The 14,481-nt window shown below is 40.9% G+C and overlaps 1 protein-coding gene across 1 annotated transcript in view; it reads left to right on the top strand.

Moving 5' to 3' along the window:
• The first annotated feature begins 745 nt into the window (after positions 1-745).
• The window catches only part of Spag16 (sperm associated antigen 16), an 848,530-nt gene continuing 834,794 nt past the window's right edge, over positions 746-14,481 (top strand). The window contains exon 1 of the mRNA XM_051154139.1: positions 746-899. Coding sequence (XP_051010096.1) covers positions 779-899 — 121 coding nt within the window. The 5' untranslated portion in view covers positions 746-778. The remainder of the gene's footprint in view (positions 900-14,481) is intronic.

The following is a 14,481-nucleotide window of genomic DNA, read 5'->3' as shown; positions in this document are numbered from 1 at the left end:
ACATTTCCTAGCCCAAATACCAACTATTAAACTTTACGCCAGGGTCATAGGTAGCTCATAATGTTTTATGGACACGCGTTTGCCTCAGCAAAAAATCAATGGCATGATTTGATGCGACTGGGGCTATTCCAAGTCTGTGTGTATGAAGTCACAGTCAAAACAGATGTCCACATAAATGAATTAAAAGATTGCTAGAAGGGGCGTGATTCATGTGAGCGCTCTCATTCTTCATTGCTGAGGGTCTGAGGAGCATTTGGTAGTTCCTCAGTTGGCAAGTAATGGTTCCTAGAACTTCCCCATCACTCCTCTAGAAATATAGAGATAAATATCCTCCACTTCTTACGTCTGCCTTTCCCCAGAAACATTTGGGGAATTTCTACACATCTAAACTTTGAGGTTCATCTTTTGGCAGGTGAAAAACAAGAGAAAAAGAAAGCAACAAAGCAACGGAGAAAAAAGAAGCGAGGAAGAATGACGTCAAAGCAAAAACTCAAACCAAACCAAAGCAACCAACCAACCAAACCAAACCAAAACAAAAAACAAACACGTAGCCTGTGTAAAAGTAGCTTAAGCCCCTGGTTTGAGGCTTCCAGTGTCCTGTACAAGCTGCTTGGGGCGTCTGGGGTAACTAGGCAACGCGTTGCCGTGGCAACTGCGGACTCACAGCGGGCGAGGCCCTGGCCTTTAGGTACTTGGCTGGTCTCGGGTGAGGGTCTCGGGATCTCGCGAGAGTTGCCGCGCCAGCCCGAAAGCGGCACCGCGGCGTCCAGTTGCGGCCATGGCTGCTCAGCGTGGGGTACCGCAGTTGCGGGTGCTGGAGGAGGCTCTGGGCATTGACTTATCACACTCGGGGGACGCGGCAGAGGCAGTAGCCTCCGAAGGTGCCTACTACCTGGAGCGTATCCTTCTGGTGTACACCGGGTCAGCAGGCGACTGCCGGGCCTGCGCTGGGCCTTCTTCCTGTGGGTCGCCCGTGGACCACCCCACCTGGTGCAGTGTCTGTGGGGCCTTCAGGTGGAGCCCTGTCCGCTCCAGCTCTGTCCCCACAGTCCACCTGAAGTCAATTCAGCAGTATAGGTTCGTCTGTGGTCGGTCCTGGGCAGAGTAGGGAAGCCTTCCAGGACCACATACTTTACACACTGGCCGGTAGGGTTGAGGGCTGTTGTTGACAAGAAGGTGGCTCAAGGAATTGAGTCAACCCTCTGACAAATGGTTGTAAAAAAAAAAAAAAAAAAAAAAAAAGTCCTCAGAAAACCTTCGCAGTAACGTCCATTAGATGTTGAGATATTAAGGGAGAATGGAAATTTGGAAGCTCAGACTACACCCATCGACTTGCACTGGGTCTAATTGTGCACTCCTAAATAGCTTGTCTCTGGAGGCCTGCCTACCTTCCTCTGTAGTTCTCGTTCTTGCTATTTAGTGATTGCACTGATAAATATCCCCCACCCCACCCTGCACAATGAGCTACTGAATGTTGGTGGAATGAGTTGACAAATGCTTGGAAGAAAGCAACAGATAAAGATGATAAAGATAATGAATAGAGGTACCAGAAAAAGTGAATAATTTTATGTGTATAGTAAGGTTCGCTGATTTTCTTTTGTAAGGCCTTAGATTTCCCTTTTCTAGGTGGGTACATTAATGATTTTGGATTAATATTTAGTGTTTGTAAGTAAGAGCCATATAACTTTTTTTCTTTCAGTAGATAAAAGAAAGATGGCTATCTATAAAGACTCAAAGACACTAAAATCTCCATTTATTTATTTATATAGTTATAATCCCTTGTGTCTTAATTCAGGATCTCAAAGATCCCTCAGTGACCCATTGTGTGAGCTTTAGCAGGCTCGGTTATACAGAAAATATGTAGTATATAATGGATACAAAAATGGTCTTTACAGGATTTAAGTCCTGAAGTGAGTTTGAATAAAATATATGGGTGCCTTTGTGTCATAAATGAGTCTTTATAGCCGGGCATGGTGGCCCATACCTGTAATCCCCCAGCACTCTGGGAGGCAGAGGCAGGTGGATGGATCTCTTTGAGTTCCAGGCCAGCCTGGTCTACAGAGAGTCCAGGACAGCCAAGGCTACACGGAGAAACTCTGTCTAGGAAAAAAAAAAAAAAAAATCTCTTTCAGAATGTTCCCTTTAAAGTTAAAAAAATAATTCAGTTTCTTATGTCTGAATTCATCTGTACCAGGCTTAAAGTTTGTCAGTGTTCTTGCTAGTGAATTCCAACAAAACATTTGTAAAATTTTTGTTTTCATGGAAATGATTTCTCTAGACATAGTCTAATTAACTTGAGACTAATTGTTTGGTAACATTTTGAAGCTATATTTACAAAATAAGTACAGGATTCTCACACAATGAAACTTTAAACAAGAAAAACAGATTTATGGAATTTCCTAGAAGAGCACTGAATTAAAACTTCAACAAAATTTACACACTTGTTTTTTTTCAATCATTTCTTCATATAATATATTTACATTATATTATCCCTTCCCACAAGTTTTCCCAGATTCTGCCTATCTCCCGCTCCACCCAATTTTATGGTTCCCCCAAAACAAAAGCGAAAACTAAAATAAACAAAACTGACAAAACCCTAAAAAACAGCAATGCTCCCCCCACAAAAAAAAACCCCACAAAATTTAAAAGCCAAAACTGAAAGGACTGGTGCCACAAGTTATCCCAAGACCAAATTCTCAACATGAAGGACATTTATTAGCCCCAGAGGGAGAAAGGGCAGGGAATAAAAGTCAAGGACAGGAGATAGAGGACAAAGGAGAAGGGGAAGGGAACACAGGAGAGGGAGGAGGGGTATTTGTCCCAGACTGCTTCTGGTTAGAAAGACAGATGTGACCCATAGGCAAATGGCAGTTTAAAAAGCTACAAGGGGTGGGGCTTGGTGATGTATTCCTTTAATCCCAGCACTTGGGAGGCAGACGCAGAGGCAGGTGGATCACTGTGAGTTCAAGGCCAGCCTGGTCTAGAAAGTGAGTCCAGGACAGCCAAGGCTACACAGAGAAACCCTGTCTCAGGAAAAACAAAAACAAGCCACAAAAAGGTACAAGGGGGAAACCCCATGTTAAGATAAGGTGTTTAACTTTAATTGGGCTTGTTAATTAGGTGAGCCAAAGTGGCTTTTGACTGCTGGACTTCAATACTTTGATGGACCTTGGTAGTCAGCCTCAGGAGTAGAATAAGGGGAATAGACCTTGCTTGTGAGTTTAGGAATACAATCTAATGTTTTTTAGCAAGGGAATGGGGCAGAAAGGCAAGACCTGACAGAGCCAGTTGGCCATGCTCAATCTGGCTACAGTCCCTTTAAATACAAACAAGTGAAAGATTAATAAGACAGAAATGCCAAACAAAATGTCCACAAACACACAGTTGAGTTCATTTTGTGTTTCACAGTTACTCCAGGACATTCATTCTGCTCTGCAATGTAGAAAGTGGTGTCTCTCAATGACACAAGTGGAGAAAACTGATTTTCCCTTTGCCAACTGGTATCACTTGCAGATGTCTTCTTAGTTAGGGTTGGGGCCCTGTGTCTATTTCCTCTTCTCAGCGGTGGGACCCCATCTGACTTGAGCCTGTACAGGTCTCTTGTTTTTGGTCACACTTTCTGTGAATCTGTATGTTACACACAGATCTTACCAGAATACTTTAAATCAGAGTTGCAAATGTAAACAAATCTAATTTTCAGGATTTTATTATCAAATTTGTTAATTGTCTAGTGCCTATGCTTTTCTTCCTCCTCTTCATGGTTGGCTAATTACTATTTCGTGTTTTAACCAAAGGATAGCCAGGGGACAGAAAAGTCAAACATTTAACTGGTTGATTTTGTTATATTCAGTGTTCAGGGAAGAGGTTTAGTCATGGGAGAAGCTTTAACTCTTAGTCAAAATGAAGTTTCAAGATTAATTGCGAATGCCAATTATCCTTGTATCCCTTGGTTGTCTTCATGTGCATAATTAGGAATTGACAGTATAATGCTATTTGACATTGTTTTGTAAGGCAATTATGATCATTGCCGAAGTGAGACTTTCTTGAATTTAAAGTCTATAGCCCTCAGGCTACTTGAGGGGCTAAATAGAAATTATAATGTGCACAAGTGACTCAGAACTCTATTGTCTTTTACCTTGCATATGTATGTAATCACCTCTAGTACATTTTGCCCTAGTGCATTTGCCCTTGCAGTTTATGTCCTTCTCCGGTTACTAGGTAGTGACCCACCAGTATTGAAAAAGGCTTATGGAAGAGGTTCACTTGAATACCCCAGGAAATCGTCTACCCTTTTCAGACATGCAGACATAAGGAGTGTGTGTAGACTAATGTGGCTCAAGCCAGACACAAAAGCATGACTTGTCCCTAGTGTCACAGCTTCAGTTGTTGTGCTGGATACCTTTATGTCAACCCAATGGAAGGCAAAGTCACCTGAGAGGAGCAAACGTCAATTAAGAAAATTCTTCCATAAGATTGGGTTGTAGGTAAGCCTGTAGGGAGGTTTGTTGGGTGGTGGTTGATGGGAGAGGCGCCCAGCGCATTGTCATTGGTGCCATCCTTGAGCTGGGGGTCCTGAGTTCTAGAAGAAAGCAGACTAAAAAAACCAAAAACAAAAAACAAAAAACAAAAACCAAAAACAAACAAACAAACAAAAAACAAAAAACAACAAAAAAGAAGAAAAGAAAAGAAAAAAGAAAGCAGGCTGAGAAGCCATGGGAAGCAAGCCAGTAAGCAGGACGCTCCATGGCCTCTGCATCAGTTTCTGCTCCTGGTTCCTGCCCTGTTTGAGTTCCTGTTCTGCCTTCCTTTAATAATAATGAATAGTGCTGTGGAAGTGTAAGCCAATTAAACCCTTTCTTCCTGAATTTGCTTTTTGTGATGGTGTTTCCTCACACCAATAGAAGCCCAAATTAAAACAGTTGTCAATTTGGTGTCCATGGAAAGAGGGAACCTCAGTTGAAGAATTGTCTAGATCAGTTGTCATGTTTCCATGTCTAAAGGTCATTTTCTTTTTTCCTTTCTCTCTTTCCCTTTCTCCCTCCCTCCTTCCTTTATTCCTCCCTCCCTCCCTCCTTCCTCTCCCTTCCTCTCTCCTCTCTTTTTTTGAGACAGGGTTTCTCTTTGTAGCTCTGGCTGTCCCGGAACTCACTCTGTAGACCAGCTTGGCCTCAAACTCACAGAGATCTGCCTGCTTCTGCCTCCTGAGTGCCGGCAGGACATTTTCTTGATTGCTAACTGGTTCAGGGGGGTTCAGCCCACTGTGGGTGGTGCCATCCCTAGGCCTGTAGTGTAAACTGTGTAATAAGGTGGCTGCAAGCCTATAAGCAGTGTTCCTCCATGTGTCTGCTCCACCTGCCCCTCCTTCCTTTCCTGCCTTGGGTTCTCTCAGTTGCCTGTAAATAAAACCATCCCTCCTCCAACCACAAGGCCTGTGCTTCATCACAGTAACAGAGAAGCAAACTGGGATGATGTGGGAAATGTTTCCATTAATATAGGCCTAGGGGCTTTGTTATGGCTCAGGAAAGTGCTCAAGGGAAAGATCCAAAGGCTGCAACAGTCCTTCCTGGGACCTGTTGGTTGTTAGCAGTGACTCCTCTCTTGTGAAGGGCTTTGTGATATATTGCTTTTATGTTGTAAACTTTCACAAGGTGAGCTGACAGCAGAAGTGACTTGGCTCTTTTTTTTTTTTTTTTTAAAGATTTGTTTATTACTTATACAGCATTTTACCTGCATGTGAGCTAGCAGGCCAGAAGAAGGTACCAGATCTCATTATAGATGGTTGTGAGCCACCATGTGGTAACTGGGAATTGAACTCAGGACCTTTGGAAGAACAGGCAGTGCACTTTTTTTTATTATGATTCTTTTAAAATGTATACATTTATATTATTACACATGAATAAAATAAACTACATACAGCAAGAAGAACCATGAGATAATCAGGAATTATATAAATGTTACATTCATAGTGATTTGGCTATTTGTATTTGGCAAACTTGAAGTAAACATCTTTCTTTTCTTGTTAGGTCCAAATTTCTGAATGAAGATCAATATCTATCATCTCATCTCTATTAACTTAAAACATCTATCTTGATCTGAAACATCTTAATTCCTAACCTACTAAGCTTAATTGAAAGACTAAACTATCTGGTCTTCAACCCCATCAGAGATTTGAGAAGGAATAAAACATAAATACCTGAGTGAACCTGAAGTGCAGGTTAGCAACTTCCAAAATGAAAAAATGACTGAGACAGTTTACTGCCTGAACAGTCACCCAAAACTCTCTATATTGTTGGAGCATCTTCTTCAGCCTTCTGGCCCAGTATATCTGATAGACATATTTGCAAGGCAGGAACTATTGAGGACTTGCTTATTCTGTCTTGGCAGATGACTCTGCCTGCATCTAAACTTGCCTATTTTTAGGCAGAATTCTGTCTGTGACAGAAATGAGGACATTTTACACAGTGGTTGGTTTGCCACATTGGAAGCCTACTCCATAAGGAGGTTTTGTGATGCTCATCATCTTCTTTGAGGCAGGCTGGGTGTTGCCAGAAGTTAACTTTAGAATAATAAAAGCATGTTTAAATTCCGTATTCTGTAGGTCTCTGATGTTTTTGAGGAGCTTATTTAACTATTTTACCTTATATATCTATAGAATCCTATCTATCAGACTTAGACTATATATTCTTGTGATAAAATTAGACTAGTATTTGACATAACCATGATTTGCATCAATATACAAAATTCAATTTAAAAAACCCTTATTTGTGAGTAACAATTAAGGCCTTGAGATGAGGAGCAGATTCAATAATCTGCCTAGGTTCCCCCCGCCCCACCCCTGAGACAAGGTTTCTCTGTGGAGCCCTGGCTGTCCTGGACTCTCTTTGTCGACCAGACTGACCTCCAACTAAGAGATCCACCTGCCTCTGCCTCCTGAGTGCTGGGATTAAAGGCGTTCACCACCATGTCCGGCTTAATAATCTACCTTTTGTTCTATCCTCCCTCTATATTTCTATATCCTCCTCTCTTTCTTTTCAGCTCCTATCTCTTTACCTACAAAATAAATATAAAGGAAAAGAGAGATGTTCCTGAGTCCAACCTAGTTTCCTCTCTGTATAAGACCAATAATAACTTATAATCAACTCTCAATGAAAAATAAGCATCTGTAGACCAAGAGAGTAAACAGGAACCTATCCAACCTCCCTTAGAGGAAATGGGATGCCACTCTCTTAACATTTCTTCAGGCTGATTTAGGGCAAATAATACCTTTGAAGGGTGTGTTCCCCCACAAAAAAAAGTTGGGGAGAATGGTTAATTAAGCCAGGGAAAGCATTTGTGCTCCATTTTCCAAATGTTGTGACATTCTAGGCTTAATAGGAGCCCTGTGTGGCACAGTCTGAAATGCTGGACCAATTGGGATCAGAAACTTTCTACAATGCTGTCTTGGAAGCTGTCTTGTCCTGATGGGTAACAGCAATTGCAGCGCCTGGGCCTGGAACATGGAGGATGCAGGATGTCTGCGTCCAGTATGCTGAGATAAAGGCTGGGCTCACAACCAAAAATATAAATGACTTGGCTCTTATCTTCACATCACCACAGCATTTAGAAATCTAGTCAAGGAATGCATGCATGGATTCCTCATCTTGTTAGAAAAATACTTGCAATTTTATAAAATAGCCTGGGGCAAGTAATTGTCTACCGAGCATGGACAAAAAGTCTGGTGGGGTTGTCAATGATACTAGAAAGTTGTAGTTTGGACTTTGGTTGTAGTAGTGATGAGGATGGCCCATGAAGTTAGTTCCCAATTTCAATTGTGAGATGCAGGCTGGGATGTACTTGAGTTAAAGCAACTACACGTTAATTAATGTTGGTGTTACTTGTCGAAACCAAAACCTTTTCCAAGGAAGGAAAATGAAGTGCACACTTTCGGAACGGGAGGCACTGAAGGTTTCTCTTCCTCTTTTAGCTCCACTCCCCAACTGGTGTTTAACTGTTTTGTCTTTCTGTGTGTTCCAACAGTAAGAATTCATCTTAGGCTGTAGATGAGTTTGCTGCCTGCTTTAAAGTCCCCACTGTCCCAAGAGCAGATTCTCATGCCTGGGTGCAGTTAAGGTTAGCCTGCACAGCATCTTCATCTCTGGATACAGTCCCAGTGTCTATAGCTGCAGAATCCAGGGTTACAGAGCCATCCTGCATGACTGATGTAATGTTAGACTGGTGTCCTATCTGAGGTGTCTCCTGTCTAGGAAGTGCCCCACTAGAGGAGAAAGTTCTACTGATAACTTTCACTTAGGTAAAAATTCTATCTTTATTGCTTTTTATTATTGTTTATTTCTTTTAATGCTTTGTTATTTTGTGATACCAAAACCCCCCAAATATTATTCAAGCAACTGAAAAGCAGTAGCTAATATAATGGACTTACAGGCATCTGTCCTTCCCTTCCTTTCTGTCTGTCTTTCTTTCAGAACTTCTGTAGATAACATATTTCTGAGTTTACAAAATGATACACTTTGAAGTTTAAATGACTATAAAATATATTTGTGAAATACTTAATTGCTAAATACTCAACTAGTATACTTCCAATTATGTTCAGAAAATTTGTGCTTAGAGACTCACATTTATCTATTCAAATACATAGAGTCAAATAAGATTTGACAACTTGAATGTAGATTCTAGACCAGCAGCCATATTACTAAGTCCAAATGTTCAGAATTACTTGTCATGGGCTGTTTAGAGAGAAAAACACCTTTTACTGTGTCCTGTGGTCTAGTAGACTTTAATGATTCACACATGTGTCTGTAAATGACGCGTTTAATGCAGTAAATCCAGGTGAACACCGAGCTTCTCATGGATAACAAGCTCCCAAGATGCTACAGGTGTGACAAATATGTTGGCTTTTAGCCATTACCTTTTCAGTACTGTTAGGCAGGCTAGCACATGCCCCCAATCCCAGCCCTCGGAGTGCCGAATAAAGGAAAAGGAGTGGCAGTTTCAGGTTAGCTGAAACAACATAGCGAGACTCTGTTTTAAAAACACAACAGAAGTGTTCAGATAGAATAGTGTATAGAGCTCCCATCTCTGTGTCTCCTAGCTTACAAATTGGAAAGACCCACCCACCATGAGAACTACACATTTTACATGTTGATTGGCAGTTCAGCTCTGACCTGAAAGTGTCTTACAACTGTCTTGTACCAGAGTTGCCAGCAGCTTTCCATTCTTGCCAAGTCTGTTGAATTGGTAATAGCTTTGTGTGTATGGTGCTAATAATCCAGAGGACCATGAAGACTTGTTGGTAAAGACTGCCAGAAGTAAACAGCGGTAAGAATGCGATAACAGACATGCTAATGACTTGTCACCTCTTAGGTATATTTCTCAGTTAACTTTATTTAGGCTGATATTCCTAAAAGAAGGAAGATGACAGTGATGTTTGCTATTTATAGCACCTTTTCAGTTTGGTAAATAAGATGCTAATGAGGGAGGATACAGGCTAGATTTTTTTTTATTGCTTCTACGAGCATTGGCTCTGAGAAGACGGCAAAGATTACAAAGTGATTTCTGTCTATAGTAGCTCTGGGAAGTCCTGGAAAGCATAGTTGGGGATGTTTTGTTCTGGTTCTCACTAAAGGAGCTGCTGGCTGTAATCACTACCTACAAGTGTGTCAGTGCAAGAATCTCGCTTGTGAAGTTTTCTTATTGCTTATAGCTGTGACCTGTTCATCGATTTCCGCCTGTGGCACATTTGCAGAAGAACATACTGTATCCCATTCAGGCTGCCGTCTCTGTGGTTAGTCTAGCTGAGATGTCCCTCTCAGGCATCGAGTCCTGAAGTTGGGTCTTCTGTGGTACTGTGATAGTGTCAGTGCATGCAATATAAACAGTGGCCTATCCTCTACTGGAGCCCATCATATCAGGATCCAGGGAAGATTCTGCTGGCTTAGAGACTGATGATATTTGCTCCCTCCATAACTAAGTATTAGGTAGTATTTCATAGTGTAAAAACTCTCAAGTTCCTACATTCCTTCACATGTTCATATGTGGCAGAGTAGGAGCTGCATTCTCTCACTAGACACCAACACTAAGATACAGAATCAGACCTGTAAGTGGGAGGTGCTGTGGAGGTAGGCAGGAAGGGATGTCCATAGAAAGGAAAAGAGACAAGGACAAGGATGGCAGGAGAGTGAGGCGCTGCAGAGGTGAGTGCACACAAAGGCAGGAACCAGAGTGGGGGTGGGGTGAGGTGGGGGAGGGCATGGGAGGGGGGAACCAACAAAGGAAGTGGAGGATGAGACCTGGAGCCTGAGCTCACCATTGCCATTCTATTCTTTGAAGGAGTAGTCAGCACCGAGCAGGTAGAGGCCTGAAGTGCTCAGAGCTGGCTTGAGTCCAAATGCTCAACTTAGTTTTCCCAGTGGAAAACAGGTCTGCATGCAACTCACAAAGAGCTTAATTGTATGGGTATTTCCCAGAACACAGGGTCTCCTGAGAGGTTCGGAAACAGGTGAGGAAATTGCTCAGTGATAGTGGAAGCAGAGTGAAGAGTTGTTTCTTTTCCTTTCAGACAATTGTCCATGACTTGCACTTTACCTCCCTTGCAAGACTGCGCTTCAGAGAAATGCCTTCCAAAAACCTTCCCACATGTGACACTTCATCTGATTCTTGTGCGTTTAATCTCTCAGGATGCCCCACGGGTTGGGATCAGTATCTGTATACGGTGCATTCTCGCTGTGAGAACCTGCGAGACTTTGGAAACAGACACTGATGTGCTGAGTAGGGCCGCTGTTTTCACTAGGTGGATCATGAGTTGGCATCTCGCTACAGACTCATCTTTATCCAAGCAATGGAGAGGGTAGAGTCAAGTCTGCGGCTTCACGTTCCTGTTGGTGAGACCCTCAGGGTATGCTGCACTGCTGTGTCTAGTTTCTGTTTCCCTTTCTCCTCCAGTTTTCACATTCACTGAGTTCTCTATTTTCAGTGGCTTGCACATCTGCAAGGTGTCATAGGATCATTTAGTATTAGCTTGTACATTTGCCATGTGTTGCTAGCATGCATACAAATACCCATGTCAAAGTACAGCTGTTTTTGAAGAACATGACACCACTGTGGGTGAGATGAGCTACTCTCAGAAGCTTTTCTGTACAGGTCATGTTGTGGACACTTAGAAAGGATAGTTAAAGATGTCAGTCAGAGAGAGTATTAGGTCTTCTTCTGGGTGCTTTGTTTATATTTCTTCTTATTAGTCCTTTGGTCTTGATTAGATTAATGATCAGCTCTGTAGCCTATAGCTGTTTTATACTTCCCTCTCCTTTGTGGTCCTCAAACTGAGATATTTAAATAATTTTATCTAGATTCTGGTAAGGTGCCACTGAGAGTTGGAAAATAAATATGTGAGTTCATTACCCAGGATATTGAAAACAAATTTTGTATTTATATTGAGTAAGATATTAATAAGTCCCATATTCTTATTATACCCATGTAGAAACAGTATGACACGGCTGAAAACTATTGGCACTGTACTCAAGAAACTTGTCTCTGTCATCTATAGCTATGTGATCCCTAGGAAACCTATTAATTTCAATTTCTTAATTTTCATCTTAGAGATAACTGGGACATTTAATCTCAAAGGGTCATTTTGAAAATAAACATTGCTATAGTCCATGGGATACAGTTCTATGCCTTATAAAATGATATTTTTCTTATAATCTGTTTTGTTTTTGTGGGGGAGCAATATGTTTCTTCATGTTTAAAAGTTACTGGCTGGAATATTTGCTGTAAAGGAGTTCCAAGTGTTAACTGATACTGCCAGTGTTCTGAGGACAAATCACATTTTCATCTCTACATCATCTTGTTAACAACCCACCTATGGCATCTAGCCCTCATAGAGGCAGTGTGTACTTAATATGTTAAGGTCTGGGCAGAGGATTCTGGGATATTTATGCCTTTTTTTCTGGAGAATGTCAAGAAGTGCTATTGAAATCACCTTGGAGTAGCCAGTTCTCAGGAGAGGCTAATCTCTGGCTCAGCCTCAGAAAATTTTATTTAAGTAAAAATGTATCAGAAATTGTAAATCTAGAACTGGAGGGAAATTTAGAATGGCTTGCATTTGTCCTTTCATCTTAACCAATAAGGAAAGATTTCTCCATAGATGCTCATCTCTTTCTAGAGTGAGGAAAGGAATAATAATAATAATAATAATAATAATAATAATAATAATAATAATAATAATAATAATAATAATAATAATAATTGACTGCTTTTATTGTAATCCAAATACCATTGTAAGTTATTTTCTCACATATTTCCTCTTTCAGATCTTTTGAAAGCATATAAAAGATAGTTTGTTGCCTAGGACATCCCTAAAATAATAAGCAATGGCCTCTCCTGGTGTTTCTGTCCTGTTTTTGAGGTTCTTGGCATGGAACCCAGGACGTCATGCTCACTGTATGAGCATGTATCTCATACACTAAGCCAGGCTGCAGCAGGTCATGCTCTCTACTAGTCCATGTATATTGAGCATTCTTGCCCTATAAAGCCTTTATGATATTGAGCCTGCAACTTCTGAAGCTTGGCTATAAAAGCTGTTGTGGTTTCCACATTATGAATTGCCAATTCTGATGTATGCTTAGCTACTATGTCTGAAAGATGCTTAAGAAGCCTGTGAAGAAGCTCACATGAAAACTGAACTAAGGCCTTCATCTAAGAGTGAGACACTGTCAGTCAGCAGTGTCCTATAAACTCATGCTTTAATTCTCATTTCAGATGACTTCCACCTGTCACCTTGATTATGACATAATGGTAGGCCTTCAGAATCATCCAGCCAAGTAGCTAATAAGTTATTGACCTTCAAAAAGTATGAAATAGCAAATGGTTGTTTTTTTGCAGGCTGTATTGAAATATTGTTGACAGATATAGATTGCATAAATTCAAGCTGTACCTGTAAATCTTTGATACATATACATTTGAGAAATTAATGCATGTGTTGGTTTGAATGACAGTGTCCCTCATAGGCTCGTGTATTGGAACACTTGGTCTCCAGTTGATGATACTCTTCAAGGAGGCTTAGGAAGTGTGTCTTTGTTGGAGGAAGTATATCATTAGAGATGAGGTTTAAGAGTTTAAAGACTGGCCATTTCCAGTTACTCTCTATTGTGTACTTGTATTTAAATTTGTGACTTTGCAGCATTCTGCTCTAGCCGCTATGCCTGCTTTCTCCCTCCATACTGGCTTTATGGACTTTAACCTTCTATAGCCACTGTAAGACAAAATAAGTGCTTTCTTCTATTAGTTGTCTTGATCATGGTATTGTATCACAGCAACAGCAAAGTAACTAATACAATGTATTTGTCTCCTCATATTATCTTTTAAAAATTGTTGCTTTCTGGGCATGGTGGCACACAGCACATACCAGCACTTGGGAGGCAGAGGCTGGCAGATCGCTGTGAGTTCAAGTCCAGCCTGGTCTACAAAACAAGTCTAGGACAGCCAAGGCTACACAGAGAAACCCTATCTCAAAAAAACAAAAACAAAAACAAAAACAAAAACAAAACCAAAAGCAAACAAAAATTGTTTCTCTAGTTAGTATACAAAATAATTTGCTCCATTGTAACATTTTATACATTTATATCATGTTTCTTGCTTCGTAGTCCTCCTTGTATCATCCTCTTTTGTTGCATCCTCCCACCTCCTACTGGTCTTACTCTGATAATGCCTACTGTGATATCATGTATGCATGAATATATTTATATGATATATATCTAGATTTCTCATATGAGAGAAAACATGCAGAAGTTGTTCTCCCAAGTCTCCTGTGCTTAATATGATGATCTTCTGAATATGACATATTTTTTCTTCTTTATAGCTGAACAAGATTCCATTGTGTGTGTGTGTGTGTGTGTGTGTGTGTGTGTGTGTGTGTGTAATTGCCATATTTTCTTTATCAGTTCATGTTAACGAACATGTTGTGCACGGAGACACAGTGAGTACAGCTGTACTGCCATTTCCATGTTTGTTTGCTGACTTTGGTCCCTTTGGGTTTATATCCAGGCATGGGAAGCTGGGTCACGTGTTTGATTTTCTTCTTTTTGAGGGGCTCTTCATTTGGTGTAGTGAGACTACTGAAAGACTCTGCTCTTTGAAAAATGTCAAGTATACGATGCATCATACTGTGCACTAGGCTTCCAGAACTTACTCACTTCATCATTGGAAATGTGTTCTCTTTGATCAACATCTCTGCATTTTTCCACCTTTAACCTGTGGTAACTGCCTTCTACTTTCTTCCTTCCTTATTCTTTTTTTTTTAACTTTTTATTGGTTCTTTTCGAGTTTCATATCATGTCCTCCAATCCCACTTATCGCCCTCTCCCTTTGCCCTCTACCCTTGCAACCTCCCCCCAACAGAGAAAAAAATCTAGTTGTAGAAGTTGTAGTATATGTCACAGCATGCCCTACAATCTACTCGTTTGCCCATATGTCTTTGCTTGCAAATAT

The sequence above is a fragment of the Acomys russatus genome, chromosome 12 (assembly GCF_903995435.1).
Source record: "Acomys russatus chromosome 12, mAcoRus1.1, whole genome shotgun sequence".
NCBI classification, from domain to species: domain Eukaryota; kingdom Metazoa; phylum Chordata; class Mammalia; order Rodentia; family Muridae; genus Acomys; species Acomys russatus.
The sequence above is the reverse complement of the archived record's forward strand: the minus strand, read 5'-3'. Positions and strand labels throughout refer to the sequence as shown.